The following is a 20,044-nucleotide window of genomic DNA, read 5'->3' on the forward strand; positions in this document are numbered from 1 at the left end:
AGGCTTCGGATATTGCACAAACGCTCTACAAGCGCACGCCAACGCAACTTGCGGCGGGCTGTCCCGTCACGCTCGCGCCTTCGTTCAGACAGTCTTCGGCGCGCAGATTGTTCCGCGTTTGGCGTTGGTTTTAAGAACCGCAGCACAATAGCGTTAAGGAGAAATATAAGGATATGTATAGCGTCAGTAACAGTCACAAGTCAATATATTGTCAACGAGCGTACCACAAGTGTCAGTGGTCGTCCCAGATCTTGAGCGCTGAGATTCCAGAAACACATTGTCTTTGATTTGAGAGGGAGCACCTGCCAAACGACGTCGATGCTCTTTACTTCTTTCAGGTAGTACCTCGATATTACGTGACATCAATATTGTACGTCGGCTTCCAATCTGCCATCAACTTCGCAAGGCAATGCAGCAAACACAGTGCATTATGCCACATCATGGTGCCTTGTACGTCTTGTGCCTGGCCTACCTGTTCTGCTTTCCAAGGGGAGTCACGGGCCGTGAGATGGCTGGCAGTGAAGACAACGGCTGGTCCGACAACGGCTCCGGGGCAAGTTCCAGCGCTGCCATACCGGACGGAGCGACGTCTCTCGCCTTCGTCCTGGACGTTAGCGGTTCGATGCACCGGCACATCCAGCAAGTGGCCGACGGTCTGCAGAAGATACTGAACGCGACGCTTTCACAGGGCGACGCACTCTTCCACAACTACGTGCTGGTTCCTTTCCACGATCCCGGTAAGCATCCGCACTATATTCCGTGTTTCTGCTGTGGAAGCATGATTTCTACACAGAAAATGCTAAGCTCCAAGAATGACGATATTCGGGCCTGCAGCCGCCACTAGGCAGTCAACGCACGTGTAACGAAATTAATAGTACCAGGCGAATCACAGCCCGATTTACAACGTTGAATGAAACGAGTTGTTAATCCCATTCTGCGTCTTCACATGAAGCCAGAACCTATAATGCCATAGTTGCCTTAACAAATATATTTTTGTAATCATGAGAGTCTAGTCACTTGCCATTGCGAGATCATATATGAAATATCAAACAACAGTCCCATTCCTGAAGAGCAAATGATATAAAAGAAACTGATTTCTGCGTCGATAGGTAATAAACAGTCTTCAGCGACACGACTTGTAGGCAGCATACCACTCACAAGTGTGTTACTTCAGTTAGCGAGGCTACTAGCATATAAAAAATAAAAACGAGAAGACAACGTGTAACTATTTGAATGGAGCACCCCAAACAATTCTCCGCATGTGAATGGTAGTCCCCGAAGCTTGTACATTGAAAACAACGAAGCAGTGTGAGGGAGGTCTGTCAGCCTTCAGAAATTCTGTGGTGGTCTCTTAACAACTAGAATATATCTAGAATACGTCTAAGGCATTGCCAACGCACCGCTTGCCCGGCACACTTCTTGCAACAATCCTAACCATTTTGCCGCACGGGTCACCTTGTAATTTTTCCACTATTTATTATATGCCACGCTATATTCTGCATGCTAAGCGCACTGTACAGGTGCAAGCGTCTGACAAAGCGCAGCCTGGAAAGTGGCTGCGTTCGTCAGGAACTCTCCATAACATACACTGGATAGCGAACTCACTGCCGCACGCACATATACATATTATATATATATATATATATATATATATATATATATATATATATATATATATATATATATATATATATATATCACTGGCACACTGGAACACTGGCATTAGTTCGATATAAAACTTGTAAAGAATTTACAGTATTTTCAATGCGTATTTCGGTGCGTGAGTTGCCTTCATGGCATTTCTTCACGATAATTTGAGGAAAGCGGCTGCACGGCAATAGGCACGTTTTTTTTCTTTGTCTGTGGTTTGTAGTTGGGACGTGCGAGTTTTGTGCAGGGGCGGGTTACACGGGCAAAAATACAGCATCGATGTTAACAGCGCCTCAACGTCTTCATACACAGCTGTGAGTACACGTCGGGCGCCGGAAGCCTAAGTACGCCTTGGCCCTAATAGTTGGCCATGTTTTTCACTGTCATGCTCAGCATGCTTCTTGGGATGCTGTACGCAGCGGCAACGTCAGTCTTCATTTCTCTACGCTCGTCTGTCGATTATTCCCAGCCGTGCGGAGAACGGCCAGGTTCTTCCGTTTCACGGCAGCCATTGCGTTAACAAAGTGAACAGAAAAGTGAACAGCGATTCCTTCGACGGGCCAACGGGTGTGACGGCGAGCAATCATCCGAAAAAGCACGCAATGGCAAGCGGTAGTTTGAACTTGCTCTGCGCGGCGCCCTCCTAACCACACTGTTCGCTCTCCCAAATGCATGCGTCAAAGTCCCCTTCCTTGACAAAAAAATTACACCATCTCACGCTAAAGGGGACCATGGGGCGATACGAAGCTTCCGTTGGCGTTCGTTGGGCATGCTACCGACCTCGGGCATGCTACCGACCTCGCGTCGTAGAACGCGAAGAGGAACACTACGCGCATCGTGTCTTCCCTCTAGCCTGGCCGTTAATTTTCACAGGGCGAGCGGGGAACGCGGTCGACAGGCGCGCGAGAGAGGGGCAGCGTAGGAGAGGAGAGAGAGGGGGAGGGGACGCGCATGAGCTGTCGCTCATCGCGGCGCTGCGCGTAGAGAATTTCGGCATGTCGAACCCGCATTTCAGAGGAGTCAACAGAAGCAAGCGCTGGACTGAACGCGCGCAGCGCTCTACCACTTGAAGGAGAGGAGGAGGAGAGTAGCGCATGCGCCTCGAAAGCAGAAGCGAGAACGCAGGAGAAGCGCAAGCAGGTGCTGGTAGAGAAGTGGAGAGAGTAACGCGCAGCTGTTGGAGAGAGGGAAGGAGGAGAGTTGCGCATGCGCAGTGTGAGTGCGGACTACCAGTCCAAAGCCGCGGGACAAAGCCCCGAGCAAGAGATGCTTCGCTTCTAAAAAAGCCAACTTCTTGTGAAGGAAAGCCAACTTCTTGGGGCCTTTCCACTGCCCGATGTTGGATATATCGAGTGTTCCGGCTATTTTATTGCGATAGCAATTCATTCTCCGCGGGTTTTTGCCATCGGCGTCGCCGTCATGTTCCATATAAAGTCTAAATTGATAACATCTCCCCGCGCATAGTAGGTTTTACCCGCGGGTAAACGCGCGCTAGCGGGGGCGATGAACGCGGCTGAAGCAGAGATAAAACGAAGCGGCCCATCTCCGTCGCTCGGAGGGCGCATGCGATAACATCCCCTCGCGTGTTAGACTTGCCGTCGAATGCTCAAGCAGAGAGGAAACGTCCCGCCCGTCGTTAACGAGCATGAAGGGACGCGGAGAGGGGGGAGGGTCTCGCTCGAGCAGCAACTGTCAACTTCAATTCTAAGGGCACGATCGTGATCACTGGCGCGCGCGCTATCTCGGCAGGCATCAGCTCGTATACCCCTCTACGTGCTGCGCTCTCAACGCGAAGAGATTGTGCGAAAAGGGCATCGCTTCCTGGAGCGACCGTATTCTCTGACACCAGGGTTTTGTAGAGTTAGGCGATATCGACCACAAGGGTTAGCTGCCAGCCTTACTTCGTAAAATACTACAATTTGTTGCTATGGAATTCATTACTTCGCCCTTGCGGTGAAAATCTGATTTTTTTGTTCCATGTAGCCGCAAATTTTCCTATGTATTGACATTAAAGCATTGTCGTGTTCGAAAATAGTTCGAAGTTCGAGATAGGCGGGTTTGGCTGCATATATATATATATATATATATATATATATATATATATATATATATATATATATATATATATATATATATATATATATATATATATATATATATATATATATACAGCCAATGTAGACCATAGTAGTTACCTTAGGAGATCACTGATGACATTGCCTTGCTGAGTTACTCAGGGGACGAATTGCAACGCAAAATCAAAATATGATTACCGAATCGGACAGGGAAGGCAGAACGGTAGGCGTGAACATTAATACGCAGAAAACGAAAGTACTTTTTAACAATCTCGGTAGAGAACAGGGCTTTGCGATAGGTATCGAGGCAAGAGAATTTATAAAGGAATACCATCCATGAGACTGAAGTAACTAGAAGAATAAAGATGGGATGGAGCACATTCGGCAAGCACTCTCAAATTATGAATGCTAGTTTACCACTATCACTTAAGAGGAAGGTATATAACAGCTACATCTTACCGGTACTTACCTATGGGGCATAAACCTGGAGGCTTACGAAATGGGTTCAACTTAAGCTGAGGACGACACAGTCAGCTTTGGAAAAGAAAGTGATAGCTGTAACCTTAAGAGACAAGAATAGAGCAGAGTGGGTCAGGGAACAAGCGTGTGTTAAGGACATCTTAAGCAGAATCGCGAGTTAGGCTAGTTGGACATATTAGTCGAAATTCGAAGAAATGGGCATCGGCAGGGCAAGTTCGAAATTTGCGAACTTTCTGGTTACTGATAATATGTCGTACAACAGGAATATCTAGCATAGGCTGTTATAAACAATTCCAGCGCTGAGCTTTGTTTTTGTTATATTTCTTATGAAGATACTGGCTCCGCTTTTCAATGTATGAATATGTAGTATGCCCTTTTTGCGAAGTATGCATATACTTTATAAGGGTGAGAGTTGTACTCATCGAATATTTCGCCCCTGAAAAAGCACACCACTGTTGTTGCACACCACTGTTGTTTCGCAGTCGTTGGTCCGACGCTGGTGACCCGCGAGCCGGCCCACTTCGAGCAGCGTCTGCGTGCCCTGACGCTGCGCGGAGGCGGCGACTGCCCCGAAATGGCACTCACCGCACTGCGCGAGGCGCTGCGACTCTCCCTTCGTGGCGCTCACGTCTACCTCTTCACAGACGCTCGTGCCAAGGACTACCATCTGCTGGATGCCGTACTATCCCTTGTGCAGAGAAAGGAGGCGCAGGCAAGCAAAACACACTGGTCCTATCCATCAGTTATAACACTTCGCTGGAGCGCTGAAACCACGATTATGCACAGTGCTCACTAGTACGATTACGTCGTGTTTGCCGCCGGCCATTAAATCAAGGCAGCCTGGCCAGTGTTGTGTAGGATTTTTTTTTTTTGTCGGCAAGATCGGCCACTCACTCTCGTCCTGTCTGTTCTGGTGATATCGTAGGCAAACCATTGAAGCAATGTATGGATAACGAGTGATGTGTAATCTACATAATCCAAGCGAGATGATCTGGACCGGTATTTTGTAGGGAAACGTTATAGTCGACGATATGCTAGTCTTACACAACGCTCACGGCCACCTGATATCATTGATAATGTTGTCGAAATGATGTGCTGTCCACCGACAAAGCGCGAAAGGCACGAAGACGTATTGCCAGCGGAAATTTGTGCCGCTAAAAATACCTGCCCAGCTGGTCTCCACTGAAATTTGGCAGCGCAAACGCGAGACACAGAAAGAGCAAGACACACACAAGCACTTGTTTGTGCTCTACTCTCTCTCTGTCTCATCCGCACGGTGGTCTAGTAGTCATGGTTCTCGACCGATTACCCGAAGTTCATGGGATGGAATCCCGGCCGCTGCGGCCATATTTTCGGTGGAGGCGAAAGTGCTTGATGCCCCTGTACTTAGTTTAGGTGCACGTTAAAGAACTTCAGGTGGTCGAAATATCCGGAGCCCTCCATTACGGCGTCCCTCATAATCATATCATGGTTTTGGGACATTCAACCTCAACAATTATTAGTATATTTTTCTATTCTGTTTGCTTGCGCTGCCAAGTTTTCGTAATGAATCTACGTCAACTATCCCGCCAAATTTGAACCAGTTCCTATGGATTACCATCGCCATAATATTATCTCTACTGTTCAGCTCTCGATGAACTGAACTATTGAAGTTTCTTTTCTGGGCTGCTACCTTCTGCAGGTCTCACACTGTTTGGGCTTTTTGCTATGCAGTTGTCTATTACTGCAACTGCTGCCCTATCTTTTATCTATGGTGCCACTCTATCCGGGAGACTACTTCTTACAGGCCCTGCCCCTCAGGCATATTTCCGAGCAGATTCCCTACTTAGCCTGCGCTGGCAACACTGTGGTTTGTGACAGTAACACTGAGCATGGCTCATTTGACGATATTGTAAACGCACCCGCGCTTATCCCTGACACAACCAGCAACATGGTTACACTCGGATGCGCGCTGTGCAAAAGCCGATTATTCAAGGTCACTGCCCTAACGTCGAAGGTCACTGCCCAACCTCTGGTAGCATTTCCCTATGAACCATCGTGTCGCGAACGTCTTGACATGTCAGTGTAGAAAACGGTATTCATAACACGCGCCAATAGGCAACTGTCACCAAGCGACTCCGTTGTCCCGTTTTTCTTTGGCAAAAATCTTGTTTCCGTGACCCATGACCCGTCTGGGCCACTATACTATATGCCCCAGAGAAGCGCACGATGCCCACGTTCGAACACTGCGGTGGCCAGAAGTGAAATTCCTGAGTCATAAATGTCACGAGCAAGGCGACATCGCGCGCTCGCCTTCAGAGCCCTAATTATCACGTGCATAAACAATACAACGCCAAGAATTGCTTGTAGAAGTTCTAGCCTACTCGAAAACCTAAACAAGGAACGGGAAACGAATAACGCTGAGGGGAATATGGCTATTGCAGGACGAAAAAATGTGGTGGCGAGCCAAGTTCGAACTAGTTCTCATAGATTACCATCGCCATAATAGTATCTCTACTGTTCAGCTCTCGATCAACTGAACTATTGAAGTTTCTTTTCTTTGCTGCTACCGCTGCACACCAACAAAATTTACAAACGCTTCCGAACAACGCTTGAAACACGTCTCGCTGCTGCTCCCTTGGCCTAAAAGCGTTTTAACTTAACCAAGTTATGTCACAACAGAATTCATTCGGGTCTCTCATAGAATTACACACATCGCTTATGTATATAATGATTGGAGGCGAACATGCTATAGGAGCCCGTTTACGTTGATTTAAATGCGCGTTAAAGAAGTAATTGTGAAGGCATCGAACAAATATCGTAGTTCCCTAATTTATGAGAATTTTGGACACATTTCTTGTAACACCCGGTATAACGTTTTCTATGAAGTATTCCTGCGCAGATCGGTTATTTTTATAAGCATGGCGTACACCAATTATTATTAGCCATACGCCGTGAAGATCCAGCACATAGAAATGTCGTAAGGCATGTCATTCTTGTTTTCGACAGCCAAAAATCGGATACTGTATGGCGTGATAATTTGTTCTTTCAAGGCGCGCTGCAATGTGTCTCTAAGAAAGACCACACCCGAACAGTCAAGGAAAATGTGGTTTATAGAGTCTGGTTTTCGTAGATAAGACAATCTATCGACCACGGAACGCACAAACCCTTTTCTAGTAGCCATGGTTTCACGAGCAATGTCTCACTGTGTAGCTGAAAGAAGTCTGCGTATGCACGAACGGTCATAGTTTTTACCCTTTCCAATACATCTATTTCAACACCAGTACGATATATAGTCCTGTAGATGAGCTTGGGCAACGCAATGCCACGTAAATATTGCAATGCCACGTAAATACTTTGTCAAAACCTCGCTTTTAATATTGCATAAGTCATCACAACTTCCCTTGAACTTTCACCCAGGGTAGATTTTACAGATCTACTTGGCGGTACAAAATCTAGAATTCCATTACAGAGTAAAAGTTGCATAAAAATGTTCAAGAAAGGGTTACAGTGGTTGCGTAAAATATAAATATCGACACTGTTTTAAAAACGGCTAAGCCATACCGATACCGACACTTTTTGGAGAATGAAATAAGTTTATCCGATTCGTTCGCTCCTACACCGATCCCTAAACAAAAAAACTGCTAAAACACTGGGCACTTCTTGCAAACTTGCCCTTGACGTAAATAGAAAGTGACGAACGTACCACACTTTGCAAACAATGACGCAAGTACAAGCAGAGGCAGGAGTAAGCAAAGAAAGTTCCATCCCACCCAAAATTCGAGTTTTACCGCGTGAACATTTACATATTTCATTCCAATAATCATTCCTATATATGTAACAAAGCGGGGCAACACCAAGCGGCTTTGTTCGCCTGTTGAAAAAAATTCATATTTCCAAAATTTTGCGGGCTGGTCTCTTAGAAAAGAACTGTTCTACAAGCCTAGGAATTTGCTCCCGCTTACTGTACTGCCTGTGAACTGACAAAAAGAGACCACATCCTGTATCGCTTTCACCAGTGACGGTTTCTTTATCTGGACAAAACACAGCAAAGTCACCTGTATTTTATGACATATGCACGACTATGCTACACATGCAGGTGCACCTACAGCTCAATCATACACGCATAGATGTGTGAACTACGCTAAAAAAATACACGGTACATCCACGCAGTTGACAGAATTCGAACCTCTGCGTGGAAACACCCAATGCCTCTTCCCTATGCCTCTTCCACAAAATTTTTTTCCTGAATACTGAAATAAAACGCACACTGTTCTCGCCACATTCTTACATTTCATCTTGCATCAACCATAATTTCAAAGTTCATGTGCCATTCTGCCATACCAACGTACTTCCACTCCTACGTGCCGAAGACTTCATCCGAATGGAACCACCTTCCTTTCCCATCACCAGCAACGCTGATCATGCATCATTCAAGACTGCCAGTTCTAACTTGTAACACCATTCCTCTCTGTAACGCCGCAAAATCGCAGAGAGAGTATTTAAATAAATAAATAAATAAATAAATAAATAAATAAATAAATAAATGGTTTACTAGACCATCGCCTTAACCACTCGGCCACGACTGCGCTACACATGCAGGCGGACCAACAGCTCGATCGTATACGTATAGCTGCGTGCAGTAGACTGAAGAAAAATGATGGCTGATCCCTCCATCATAGGAATCGGTATAACACGAAAGTGAAACGTGTCGTCACAGAAGTAGTTGATTGTTTATAGTGCATTAGTATATGAGAGCTTGTACAATGTCCACTGTTGTTTGGCAGATATAGCACCGCTTGATGTGGACGCATCTCACTCACGTACGCATCTCCGTACCGACGACTAACGCCCATGATCATGATTTAACCCTTGCGGTAGCTGAAGTTCTTAACATATACGTCGACACCGCATATAGTGAATCCCGCGCAAAGATGGCGTCAACAAGCACATAATAAACACTGATACTCGATATGCACTCCTTCAAAACGTCGTGAAATGCGAAGAGAAACGCTACGCGCGTCGTGTCTTCCCTCTAGCCTGGTCGTTACTCCTCACAGGGTGAGCGGGGAAACGCGGTGCGACAGCCAGGCGAGCGTCGGAGAGCTATTTTTCGATGTGGATGGATGCTATGAGTGATGCTTGAGCTAAAGCTGCCACTTCACCGTGTGTTAAAGCGTTCACCGAAATTAAACTTGTATTGGAAACGCGCCGAATGGGACGGTCGTAGCAACGGCGCGTTTTTTTTTTTCGAGCCTGGTGGCACAGGTGTCACCGCCCCGTTATAAAGGGGACCCTCATAGTATCCATCCATCAATCCAAATCACTGCGAGAGGAAAATGTGGAAGATATAACGCGCGTTCATGTAGCCTCCGTGATGTGTTCAGCGGTAGCTCAGTAGGCTAAACGCCCGCCTGCCATCGTAGCGGACCGAAAGGACATGGTTTCGACTGCCGTCAACGGAACTTTTTCCTATAGTTTCTTTTTCTTTGCCATCTGATGGCGTTCATTTTGCTGACGCACTTCCGTGGCGGAAATACGTATGAAAGTCTTGGTGGACCCCGGCATAAAACACTTTCATGTTAAAATAATAGGGTACATACACGCAGTCGACAGGATTCGAACCTGTGCGGGGAAACCCCAATGGTTTTCGAGACCATCGCCTTAACCACTCGGCCACGACTGCGCCACACACGCACGCGGGCCAACAGCTCGATCGTATACGTATAGCTCCGTGAACTAGGGTAAAGAAAAATAATAGGGTACATACACGCAGTCGACAGGATTCGAACCTGTGCGGGGAAACCCCAATGGTTTTCGAGACCATCGCCTTAACCACTCGGCCACGACTGCGCCACTCATGCATCCACACCAACAGCTCGATCGTATACGTATAGCCCCGTGCACTAGGCTAAATAAAAATAATAGGGTACATACACGCAGTCGACAGGATTCGAACCTGTGCGGGGAAACCCCAATGGTTTTCGAGACCATCGCCTTAACCATTCGGCCACGACTGCGCCACACACGCACGCGGGCCAACAGCTCGATCGTATACGTATAGCTCCGTGAACTAGGGTAAAGAAAAATAATAGGGTACATACACGCAGTCGACAGGATTCGAACCTGTGCGGGAAAACCTCAATGGTTTTCGAGACCATCGCCTTAACCACTCGGCCACGACTGCGCCACTCATGCATCCACACCAACAGCTCGATCGTATACGTATAGCCCCGTGCACTAGGCTAAATAAAAATAATAGGGTACATACACGCAGTCGACAGGATTCGAACCTGTGCGGGGAAAACCCAATGGTTTTCGAGACCATCGCCTTAAGCACTCGGCCACGACTGCGCCACTCATGCATCCACACCAACAGCTCGATCGTATACGTATAGCCCCGTGCACTAGGCTAAATAAAAAATAATAGGGTACATACACGCAGTCGACAGGATTCGAACCTGTGCGGGGAAACCCCAATGGTTTTCGAGACCATCGCCTTAACCACTCGGCCACGACTGCGCCACACACGCATGTGGACCAACAGCTCGATCGTATACGTATAGCTCCGTGCACTAGGCTAAATAAAAATAATAGGGTACATACACGCAGCCGACAGGATTCGAACCTGTGCGAGGAAACCCCAATGGTTTTCGAGACCATCGCCTTAACCACTCGGCCACGACTGCGCCACTCATGCATCCACACCAACAGCTCGATCGTATACGTATAGCCCCGTGCACTAGGCTAAATAAAAATAATAGGGTACATACACGCAGTCGACAGGATTCGAACCTGTGCGGGGAAGACCCAATGGTTTTCGAGACCATCGCCTTAACCACTCGGCCACGACTGCGCCACTCATGCATAGCAATGGCAATTCCTTGGACCAGGAGGTTATGAGCCTCCCGAGGTATGGCGATCCGGGGGTATGTTGGGCTTCGGCTTCAAGGACATGCGGCGGACTTGGGCCATCTTTGTAGGCGGTTCGCCGGTATTGGACTCAACCGGGGTCTTGTTCTCAGCTTCTGTTTCCTCACGTGCTCTCTTCCACGGGGTAGTCTTCGTATCCATCATGTCGTCAAGTTGACGCTCGGGTTTCACTACTGGTGTTTGCTGACAGTTCACAGTATTTTTCATCGGTTTGGTGGGCGTTGCCGTTGACTTCTCAGAGTGCGGAGTGCGTTGTCTAGCGGGCACGCTTACATGCTCTTCCGGTTTGTCGCTACTGGCTGGTAGAAACGAAGGAAACGTGTCAACAGGCTCAAGTTCCCTCGTTTTGCGAGCTGCAACTTCCTCGGCTTCTGATTCATCCATCTGATGTTCTGTTTTATCATCCTATGCAGAGGGCCCCGCAACCTTCGCATAAGTTCTTACGCACTCTTCCTCAGCATGGCCAAAGCGCTTACACGACGTGCACCGTGGCACTCTACATTCACGTCTGATATGGCCTGTTCGTTTACATCGTAAGCAGAGGGGAGCTCTTCCAGCAACCACTACTAAGGTCAGCTCACCTGCTACACGCAGCTGATGCGGGATGTCTTCTTTCGTGTAGCCTGCTTTGAGCTGCAGACTTATGAGCCGCGTCGTTGACCCTTTCTCGGATAGACCTCCTGTGCGCCATCGCTCCCTTGACACTTCCGTGACTTTGCCGAACGGTGCAAACGCCGTCCGTACATCGTCGTCGACATGATGAAGGACCCAGTGTAGCTTTAGCCTTATATCCTGGTTGTTCGGATCCACTACGAGGCAGCGCCGCTCCTTCACTGACACTTGAGATGCCGAAAGCAGTTTCTTCTTCCCCTCGTTGTTCTTCAGCGTCACCGCCCACACGTGATTCATTTCGTATGCGCCTAACGCTTCAACGTCAGGCAACATACCCAAGTATTCAAGTGCGTCACGTATGTCTTCCACTCGGTATGGCCGTCCTCAAACATCAGCATGAAGGAAAACAGTATTCAAAACGATACGACCGGTTGGAAGCGGAGGCAAAATAACTTCATATTCCTGGTTTCCGAAGGCAGCATTCCGGTCACCGCGGCTAGGCATGGCCGCTGATACCGCCCCAGAGGAGCGTAACATTCCCCAACCGTTCACGAAAGTGTCCGGAAGTAGAATCGGCCACGACTGCGCCACACACGCATGCGGACCAACAGCTCGATCGCATACGTATAGCTTCGTGAACTAGGGTAAAGAAAAATAATAGGCTACATACACGCAGCCGACAAGATTCGAACCTGTGCGGGCAAACCCCAATGGTTTTCGAGACCATCGCCTTAACCACTCGGCCACGGCTGCGCCACACACGCATGCGGACCAACAGCTCGATCGTATACGTATAGCCCCGTGCACTAGGCTAAATAAAAATAATAGGGTACATACACGCAGTCGACAGGATTCGAACCTGTGCGGGGAAACCCCAATGGTTTTCGAGACCATCGCCTTAACCACTCGGCCACGACTGCGCCACACACGCATGCGGACCAACAGCTCGATCGTATACGTATAGCCCCGTGCACTAGGCTAAATAAAAATAATAGGGTACATACACGCAGTCGACAGGATTCGAACCTGTGCGGGGAAACCCCAGTGGTTTTCGAGACCATCGCCTTAACCACTCGGCCACGACTGCGCCACACACGCACGCGGACCAACAGCTCGATCGTATACGTATAGCTCCGTGAACTAGGCTAAAGAAAAATAATAGGCTACATACACGCAGTCGACAGGATTCGAACCTGTGCGGGGAAACCCCAATGGTTTTCGAGACCATCGCCTTAACCACTCGGCCACGACTGCGCCACACACGCACGCGGACCAACAGCTCGATCGTATACGTATAGCTCCGTGAACTAGGCTAAAGAAAAATAATAGGGTACATACACGCAGCCGACAGGATTCGAACCTGTGCGGGGAAACCCCAATGGTTTTCGAGACCATCGCCTTAACCACTCGGCCACGACTGCGCTTTTTTTTTTTTTTTTTTTTTTTTTTTTTTCGTAGCGATACAGACATTGGACAGCACAGACACCATCGGCCCCAGCCGAAAAATCAACGTGTGCAATCCGCGATTGTATCTTGTTGATGAATTATGTTAATAGTATTTCATTGTAGCCAATTGTTCAAAGGCAGGTAACCACTCTGGTGGTTCACTAAGAGATTTGTACACTTCTCGAATAAAGAGAACATTTTCTTTAAAGTATTCACTAGCAGGCCTTATATCTACATCTTCATTTCGCACAGCCATTCGTGTTTTCCACACGCTGTGCATACAAAGTAGCATCACCATGTCGTAGGGCACACCTCCTGTTTCTTCAAATGGTAAAAACCGGATACCGAATGGTGTTAGTGGGAACTCTTTTTTTAAAGTCCTTTGTAGAATATCCCAAAGGAAGACGGAGTCCCAGCAATCCAAGAAAATATGCTCAATGGTTTCAGGTTTTTTGCAAATGTAGCAGTTTACACCCCAAGGTAGAAATATTCCCTTCTCTTTTAGCCATGGCTTGACAGGAAGCGTGCCCGTGTGTAGCATAAAGAAAAACGTCTTTGTGGTAGCCCTCACTGGCATTCTTCTAACCCGTTTTAAAACATTCTTTTCATTCCCGAGTACATATATCGCCCGGTATCTTGGAACAGGACACATAACCTGCACCAAATCTCTGTACAATCGCTTTTTTGTGACAGCGCTCAAATATTCTAACGAAAAGTGCGCTCTCAGGAACCGATAAGCACTTATTATCTCATACCAAAACCCTTTCACTGACACTTTTGGTGCTGGGCTTGACGTAACTAGAAAATCTGGCATTGCGTCACTCAGTTGCGTCTGGATGACACATCGCAAGAAACCGTTACTTTGATCACGCAGGAACATGAATCTAGCCACTATCTGCTTGAAAAACAAGTTTTGTAATCCCAGTCCCCCATTTTTCACCGAATGAAACAAATTCAAACGACTTGTACGCTCCCATTTAGATCCCCACACAAAAACAGCAAAAATTCTGTGCATCTTCTGCACACTCATTCGGGACATACATAATACATGTAACATGTAAAACACTTTGGCGACAAGAAACACATTACACACTGCCGATTTCGCAAATATTGAGAGGCTCCTGCCTCCCACCTGGTTGTTTGCGCCTGAACCCGTTCAGCTTGTTCTGTCCACTGCGTATTCGCATCTTGGTAATGTTGTAAAGGCACGCCGAGGTAACTGGTCGGGGTGTCGGTGAACGCTATGCTTTCGAAAACTGTCCGCCTACTACTCCACTGGCCATGCCAGAAGCCTAAGCTTTTTTGCCAGTTTATGGCACTACCAGTGCTGCTACAGAATTGTCTAGCATCTTTAATTGCCTCCCGAATGCTCTCTTGGTCTGTACAGAACAGCGCAATATCGTCTGCGTACGCTAGTATTTTTACCTCTTGGTTTATTAGACGATAGCCACGGATATTTTGGTTTTCACGTATCTTTAGACAGAAAGGCTCAAGAAAAATAGCAAAGAGCAACGGCGACAGGGGACATCCTTGACGCACTCCTGAAAGCACCGGTATGTTGTCACTCAGTCGTTATTTATTATCAGTTGAGCAGAGCATTTTTCATAAGCCATGGCGACACCGTCGTGAATGATTCCACCTACATTGATGTATTCTAACGTGGCCATAAGAATGCTGTGAGCAACTCTGTCAAAAGCTTTTTCCAAATCGAGCTGGACCATTGCAACGCACCCGAGGCTCGAGTCGCAACACTCCAGTATACTTCTAGCGACGTGAATATTAGTGAATATTGTTCGCTTCTTTATTCCGCAAGTTTGATGAGGACCAACTATTGTGTTAATAACAGACTGTAGTCTTTTCCCTAGTACCTTCATGTATATTTATAATCCACATTCGTGAGACTTATAGGTCTATATCCCTTTACTGACTGTAGCTTGATTGGGTCATTTGTTTTAGGTATTAGCACAACGTGACTTCTTCTAAATGAGGGTGGTAGCTGTTTAAGTTCGTATGCTTCTGCTATAACACTGTGAAGTATTTCTGCAACTTCCATCTTAAACGTTTTGTAGAAGAGCGCTCCCAGCCCATCAGGTCCTGGCGACTTTCCGCTACCAAGGGTTTCTATAGCGTGTAACATTTCAGCGACTGAGATGGGCCTTTCGAGTCCCTCTTTCACTTCGTCATCTACCTTTGGCAGGAGCGCCAGAAAGGTATCTACGAACTGTTCCGATACTTTGACCTGTCTACTTAACAGTGTCCGGTAATGCTCAACAAAGGCTGTCTCTATTGTACTTTGGTCTGCCGACAAAGCGTCGTTGTACCAGATTTCTTTAATACGGTTACTTGAGGCGTAGCCTTTCTCTTCACTGAGCGCGCGTTTTGTTGGCGCTTCCCCTTGCCATAGCCGCTCCGTTCGTGCCCTTATCACTGCGCCTTGATAACGCTCCGCATCCATCGCTTCAAGTTCGCTTTTGATCGTTTTTATTTCTGTACTAAATAATCCCGGTACAGTGCACTCGGCGTTTTGAAAGTAACCTAGCATGTTTTGTAATTCTTTTTCCCTTTGTTTTGCTTTGCGGCGTATCACCGTCGTCCTCTCGATCGCAAGTAGTTTTACTTCGTTTTTAAAATTCTCCCATGCCTCCGCTATGTTTGACACAGCCTCCTTTCTTACAGTTTGGATTTTTTCCATTATAGCTCTCACGAAGCATTCGTCTTTTAAGATGTTATCATTCATTTTCCAGAGTTCCCAGTTAAACTTCGAGCCGCTGTATTTTTTCCCGACCGTACACACCACTATGCTGTGGTCACTAAAGCTCACATGTTTCACTGCGTAGTTCGTGAGCCTTGGCACAAGACCCGCTGACATGTATATCCGGTCTAGCCTAGCATGGCTCTCCCCTTGGAAGTGAGTGTAAAATACTTCATTTCCACTTAAGATGTTTCCGACATCGGCTAACTCAAAATTCGACACGATTTCATGAAGTCTGATTGCACTCGTATCTCTACCTCTCGTATTCTGTACACGGTCTTCAGGCATGCAAACACAATTAAAATCTCCTAGGAGAACCACATTTCTGTCAGGTGTCAAAAGGTTGGCCACATAATCAAAAAATTCAGTTCTTTCATGTACGATGTTTGGAGCATACACACATATTATTCGCCAACATACATCATGTAAAGCAAAATCACACAGTACAAATCGTCCATCCTGGGTTGTTAACACACTTTGTTCAACGATACCGACAGAATTACGCAGCATTAATAAACACCCTCCTGACTTGCCCACCGCATGACATACGCAAACATTGTACCGTGATTTAAACATATCAACCATTTTCGTTGTTTGCTCTTCACTTTCAATCTTTGTTTCTTGGACAGCAAGAATGTCTATGTCGTTTTCCATCAACAGGCGATTTAATTGCACTTGTCGCCGCCTGGACGTTAACCCTCGAACATTAAACGTGGCAATACGAAGTGCTACATTATTATTACTGGCCATGAAAACAGAAGAGAAAGCTCAAAGTACACTCGCACAACGAATTATACTGCAAACAAACTTACATCGTTCTGCTCTCCCTTCATGTTTGACGCATAGTTTGTAGGCCCACCAGTTCCGTTGCAAACTAGCACTAGGGTCAGGAAGTTCCGCACGAAGACCGTCCACAGCCATAGATCACTCCCAGACAGCGACCCCGCTACGGCGGGGCAGCCAGCGGCGAATTCCGCTTGTCAGGCGGAATGTTCGGTTTTGGTTTCAGGGTTGCGCGTCTGAGAAGGGTAGCTTTCGGAGGAGGACCCTCGCAGCTACCGTCATCACCTTCATGTCCGTCTCCTCCCTCTGACGGGTCCCTGGGCCTCTTTGAGCTCGCACCCGTTAAATCCATGCCCTCAACAGGCTCTTCAGTAGCGTCTACTCCAGAGGAGCTTCGAGGAGCCTCCCCCTTAGTAGCCACCGCCTTTGGACGTACCATGGACGCCTCCGCTCCCGGTACGTCTTGACCTTTGTTATCTTGACTCTCGTCCTTTCTTCCGCTGGGCTGACATTCTCCACTAGCCTTCTGATCGGACCTCACCTGCAAAGCAGGCGAGTCGCTGCTCCCTCCAGAAGTTGCTTCCGCGTCGGCCTGGTCCATCATGTGTTCCTCCAAGGCTTCACCCCTGCCAGATCCGGTCACGTTGGCATAGCTCCTCACGCACTGAGTCTCGTCGTGGCCGTAACGACGACAGAGCCCACAGCGTGGCACACGGCACTCGCGCCGGATATGGCCGGTGCCGTGGCACCGGAGGCAGAGCGGGGCTCTGCCAGGCACGAACACGAGCGCATGGTCTTCCCCCACTCGTAGCTGATGTGGTATGTCTTCAATGGTCATGCCAGCTTTCAAGCGCAGCGACACCAGCCTAGTGTGAGAGCCTTTGTCCCCGCATCCTGGAACACGCCACTTCTCCCGGCATATCTCAGTCACGGTGCCGTATGGCGCTAAGGCTGTTCGAACTTCCTCGTCGGGCGTCGTGTGAAGCAGCCAGTACATCTTCATCCTAATGTCCTGGTGACAGGGGTCAATAGCGACGCACCGGTGGTCCTTAACGCTGAGCGTTTTCGCCGACAAAAGCTTCTTTTTTCCCTCTTCGTCCTTAAAAGTTATTGCCCAAACGTGGTTCATCTGATACGCCCCTAGGGCCGTCACCTCCGGCATCAGCTTGAGACGATCGAGCGCATCGCGAAAATGCTCAACTCGGTAGGGGCGGGCTTTTAAATCACCATGCAGAAACACAGTATTGCCGACAGTTGTACCTGATGGAAGCTGGGGCAGAACGAGCTGATAATCCTGTGTCGACGTTTCCATAAGCCTGATACCGCGACTCGGCTGGGCCGCTGAAACCGCCCCTTTCGAGGAGCACAACATTCCGCGTCCGTTCACTACGGTGGCCGGAAGTGGAATCCGGCCACGACTGCGCCACACACGCCTGCGGACCAACAGCTCGATCGTATACGTATAGCTCCGTGAACTAGGCTAAAGAAAAATAATAGGCTACATACACGCAGTCGACAGGATTCGAACCTGTGCGGGGAAACCCCAGTGGTTTTCGAGACCATCGCCTTAACCACTCGGCCACGACTGCGCCACACACGCACGCGGACCAACAGCTCGATCGTATACGTATAGCTCCGTGAACTAGGCTAAAGAAAAATAATAGGCTACATACACGCAGTCGACAGGATTCGAACCTGTGCGGGGAAACCCCAATGGTTTTCGAGACCATCACCTTAACCACTCGGCCACGACTGCGCCACACACGCACGCGGACCAACAGCTCGATCGTATACGTATAGCTCCGTGAACTAGGCTAAAGAAAAATAATAGGCTACATACACGCAGTCGACAGGATTCGAACCTGTGCGGGGAAACCCCAATGGTTTTCGAGACCATCGCCTTAACCACTCGGCCACGACTGCGCCACACACGCACGCGGACCAACAGCTCGATTGTATACGTATAGCTCCGTGAACTAGGCTAAAGAAAAATAATAGGGTACATACACGCAGCCGACAGGATTCGAACCTGTGCGGGGAAACCCCAATGGTTTTCGAGACCATCGCCTTAACCACTCGGCCACGACTGCGCCACACACGCACGCGGACCAACAGCTCGATCGTATACGTATAGCTCCGTGAACTAGGCTAAAGAAAAATAATAGGCTACATACACGCAGTCGACAGGATTCGAACCTGTGCGGGGAAACCCCAATGGTTTTCGAGACCATCGCCTTAACCACTCGGCCACGACTGCGCCACACACGCACGCGGACCAACAGCTCGATTGTATACGTATAGCTCCGTGAACTAGGCTAAAGAAAAATAATAGGGTACATACACGCAGCCGACAGGATTCGAACCTGTGCGGGGAAACCCCAATGGTTTTCGAGACCATCGCCTTAACCACTCGGCCACGACTGCGCCACACACGCCTGCGGACCAACAGCTCGATCGTATACGTATAGCTCCGTGAACTAGGCTAAAGAAAAATAATAGGCTACATACACGCAGTCGACAGGATTCGAACCTGTGCGGGGAAACCCCAATGGTTTTCGAGACCATCGCCTTAACCACTCGGCCACGACTGCGCCACACACGCCTGCGGACCAACAGCTCGATCGTATACGTATAGCTCCGTGAACTAGGCTAAAGAAAAATAATAGGCTACATACACGCAGTCGACAGGATTCGAACCTGTGCGGGGAAACCCCAATGGTTTTCGAGACCATCGCCTTAACCACTCGGCCACGACTGCGCCACACACGCACGCGGACCAACAGCTCGATTGTATACGTATAGCTCCGTGAACTAGGCTAAAGAAAAATAATAGGGTACATACACGCAGCCGACAGGATTCGAACCTGTGCGGGGAAACCCCAATGGTTTTCGAGACCATCGCCTTAACCACTCGGCCACGACTGCGCCACACACGCCTGCGGACCAACAGCTCGATCGTATACGTATAGCTCCGTGAACTAGGCTAAAGAAAAATAATAGGCTACATACACGCAGTCGAGAGGATTCGAACCTGTGCGGGGAAACCCCAATGGTTTTCGAGACCATCGCCTTAACCACTCGGCCACGACTGCGCCACACACGCATGCGGACCAACAGCTCGATCGTATACGTATAGCTCCGTGGGAGCGGCGAAAATTCTTTGCTGCGCCTAAAAATACATTAAAATGAGTCATTAGAAAAACTCGTCATTTTACTTTTAAAGAATTATTAGCTGCAGGGCAGTTGTTTATAGGGGAAAGTTGGCCCCGCCAGGGTGGACTAGTGGTTATGGCTCTCGACTGCTGAGCCGAAGGTCGCGGGATCGAATCCCAGT

At 48.2% G+C, this 20,044-nt stretch overlaps 2 protein-coding genes and 23 non-coding genes across 25 annotated transcripts; 1 reads left to right on the forward strand and 24 right to left on the reverse strand.

The window, feature by feature from the left end:
* The first annotated feature begins 430 nt into the window (after nucleotides 1-430).
* On the forward strand, nucleotides 431-5,847 carry LOC119395941 (hemicentin-1). Its single transcript, XM_037663002.2, has 3 exons — nucleotides 431-737; nucleotides 4,688-4,917; nucleotides 5,833-5,847. Exons 1-3 carry the CDS (start codon nucleotides 431-433, stop codon nucleotides 5,845-5,847), a joined length of 552 nt encoding a protein of 183 aa, XP_037518930.2.
* Nucleotides 5,848-9,788: 3,941 nt separating this feature from the next.
* Nucleotides 9,789-9,870, reverse strand: Trnas-cga (transfer RNA serine (anticodon CGA)). The gene has a single exon. It is a non-coding gene; the product is annotated as a tRNA-Ser (tRNA).
* Nucleotides 9,871-9,955: 85 nt separating this feature from the next.
* Trnas-cga (transfer RNA serine (anticodon CGA)) lies at nucleotides 9,956-10,037 on the reverse strand. Its single transcript has one exon. It is a non-coding gene; the product is annotated as a tRNA-Ser (tRNA).
* Nucleotides 10,038-10,122: 85 nt separating this feature from the next.
* Nucleotides 10,123-10,204, reverse strand: Trnas-cga (transfer RNA serine (anticodon CGA)). The gene has a single exon. It is a non-coding gene; the product is annotated as a tRNA-Ser (tRNA).
* An 85-nt stretch (nucleotides 10,205-10,289) lies between these two features.
* On the reverse strand, nucleotides 10,290-10,371 carry Trnas-cga (transfer RNA serine (anticodon CGA)). The gene has a single exon. It is a non-coding gene; the product is annotated as a tRNA-Ser (tRNA).
* Nucleotides 10,372-10,456: 85 nt separating this feature from the next.
* Trnas-cga (transfer RNA serine (anticodon CGA)) lies at nucleotides 10,457-10,538 on the reverse strand. The gene has a single exon. It is a non-coding gene; the product is annotated as a tRNA-Ser (tRNA).
* Nucleotides 10,539-10,624: 86 nt separating this feature from the next.
* Trnas-cga (transfer RNA serine (anticodon CGA)) lies at nucleotides 10,625-10,706 on the reverse strand. The gene has a single exon. It is a non-coding gene; the product is annotated as a tRNA-Ser (tRNA).
* An 85-nt stretch (nucleotides 10,707-10,791) lies between these two features.
* On the reverse strand, nucleotides 10,792-10,873 carry Trnas-cga (transfer RNA serine (anticodon CGA)). Its single transcript has one exon. It is a non-coding gene; the product is annotated as a tRNA-Ser (tRNA).
* Nucleotides 10,874-10,958: 85 nt separating this feature from the next.
* Nucleotides 10,959-11,040, reverse strand: Trnas-cga (transfer RNA serine (anticodon CGA)). Its single transcript has one exon. It is a non-coding gene; the product is annotated as a tRNA-Ser (tRNA).
* A 1,360-nt stretch (nucleotides 11,041-12,400) lies between these two features.
* Trnas-cga (transfer RNA serine (anticodon CGA)) lies at nucleotides 12,401-12,482 on the reverse strand. Its single transcript has one exon. It is a non-coding gene; the product is annotated as a tRNA-Ser (tRNA).
* Nucleotides 12,483-12,567: 85 nt separating this feature from the next.
* On the reverse strand, nucleotides 12,568-12,649 carry Trnas-cga (transfer RNA serine (anticodon CGA)). Its single transcript has one exon. It is a non-coding gene; the product is annotated as a tRNA-Ser (tRNA).
* An 85-nt stretch (nucleotides 12,650-12,734) lies between these two features.
* Nucleotides 12,735-12,816, reverse strand: Trnas-cga (transfer RNA serine (anticodon CGA)). Its single transcript has one exon. It is a non-coding gene; the product is annotated as a tRNA-Ser (tRNA).
* An 85-nt stretch (nucleotides 12,817-12,901) lies between these two features.
* Trnas-cga (transfer RNA serine (anticodon CGA)) lies at nucleotides 12,902-12,983 on the reverse strand. The gene has a single exon. It is a non-coding gene; the product is annotated as a tRNA-Ser (tRNA).
* Nucleotides 12,984-13,068: 85 nt separating this feature from the next.
* Nucleotides 13,069-13,150, reverse strand: Trnas-cga (transfer RNA serine (anticodon CGA)). Its single transcript has one exon. It is a non-coding gene; the product is annotated as a tRNA-Ser (tRNA).
* A 3,723-nt stretch (nucleotides 13,151-16,873) lies between these two features.
* On the reverse strand, nucleotides 16,874-18,082 carry LOC119396034 (uncharacterized). The gene has a single exon (XM_037663116.1). It carries the CDS (start codon nucleotides 18,080-18,082, stop codon nucleotides 16,874-16,876), a length of 1,209 nt encoding a protein of 402 aa, XP_037519044.1.
* A 135-nt stretch (nucleotides 18,083-18,217) lies between these two features.
* Nucleotides 18,218-18,299, reverse strand: Trnas-cga (transfer RNA serine (anticodon CGA)). Its single transcript has one exon. It is a non-coding gene; the product is annotated as a tRNA-Ser (tRNA).
* Nucleotides 18,300-18,384: 85 nt separating this feature from the next.
* Trnas-cga (transfer RNA serine (anticodon CGA)) lies at nucleotides 18,385-18,466 on the reverse strand. The gene has a single exon. It is a non-coding gene; the product is annotated as a tRNA-Ser (tRNA).
* An 85-nt stretch (nucleotides 18,467-18,551) lies between these two features.
* Trnas-cga (transfer RNA serine (anticodon CGA)) lies at nucleotides 18,552-18,633 on the reverse strand. Its single transcript has one exon. It is a non-coding gene; the product is annotated as a tRNA-Ser (tRNA).
* Nucleotides 18,634-18,718: 85 nt separating this feature from the next.
* On the reverse strand, nucleotides 18,719-18,800 carry Trnas-cga (transfer RNA serine (anticodon CGA)). Its single transcript has one exon. It is a non-coding gene; the product is annotated as a tRNA-Ser (tRNA).
* Nucleotides 18,801-18,885: 85 nt separating this feature from the next.
* Nucleotides 18,886-18,967, reverse strand: Trnas-cga (transfer RNA serine (anticodon CGA)). The gene has a single exon. It is a non-coding gene; the product is annotated as a tRNA-Ser (tRNA).
* Nucleotides 18,968-19,052: 85 nt separating this feature from the next.
* Nucleotides 19,053-19,134, reverse strand: Trnas-cga (transfer RNA serine (anticodon CGA)). Its single transcript has one exon. It is a non-coding gene; the product is annotated as a tRNA-Ser (tRNA).
* An 85-nt stretch (nucleotides 19,135-19,219) lies between these two features.
* Nucleotides 19,220-19,301, reverse strand: Trnas-cga (transfer RNA serine (anticodon CGA)). The gene has a single exon. It is a non-coding gene; the product is annotated as a tRNA-Ser (tRNA).
* Nucleotides 19,302-19,386: 85 nt separating this feature from the next.
* Trnas-cga (transfer RNA serine (anticodon CGA)) lies at nucleotides 19,387-19,468 on the reverse strand. The gene has a single exon. It is a non-coding gene; the product is annotated as a tRNA-Ser (tRNA).
* An 85-nt stretch (nucleotides 19,469-19,553) lies between these two features.
* Trnas-cga (transfer RNA serine (anticodon CGA)) lies at nucleotides 19,554-19,635 on the reverse strand. The gene has a single exon. It is a non-coding gene; the product is annotated as a tRNA-Ser (tRNA).
* An 85-nt stretch (nucleotides 19,636-19,720) lies between these two features.
* Nucleotides 19,721-19,802, reverse strand: Trnas-cga (transfer RNA serine (anticodon CGA)). Its single transcript has one exon. It is a non-coding gene; the product is annotated as a tRNA-Ser (tRNA).
* Between the last annotated feature and the right edge of the window lie 242 nt (nucleotides 19,803-20,044).

Source organism: Rhipicephalus sanguineus, chromosome 1 (genome assembly GCF_013339695.2).
Source record: "Rhipicephalus sanguineus isolate Rsan-2018 chromosome 1, BIME_Rsan_1.4, whole genome shotgun sequence".
NCBI classification, from domain to species: Eukaryota; Metazoa; Arthropoda; class Arachnida; order Ixodida; family Ixodidae; genus Rhipicephalus; species Rhipicephalus sanguineus.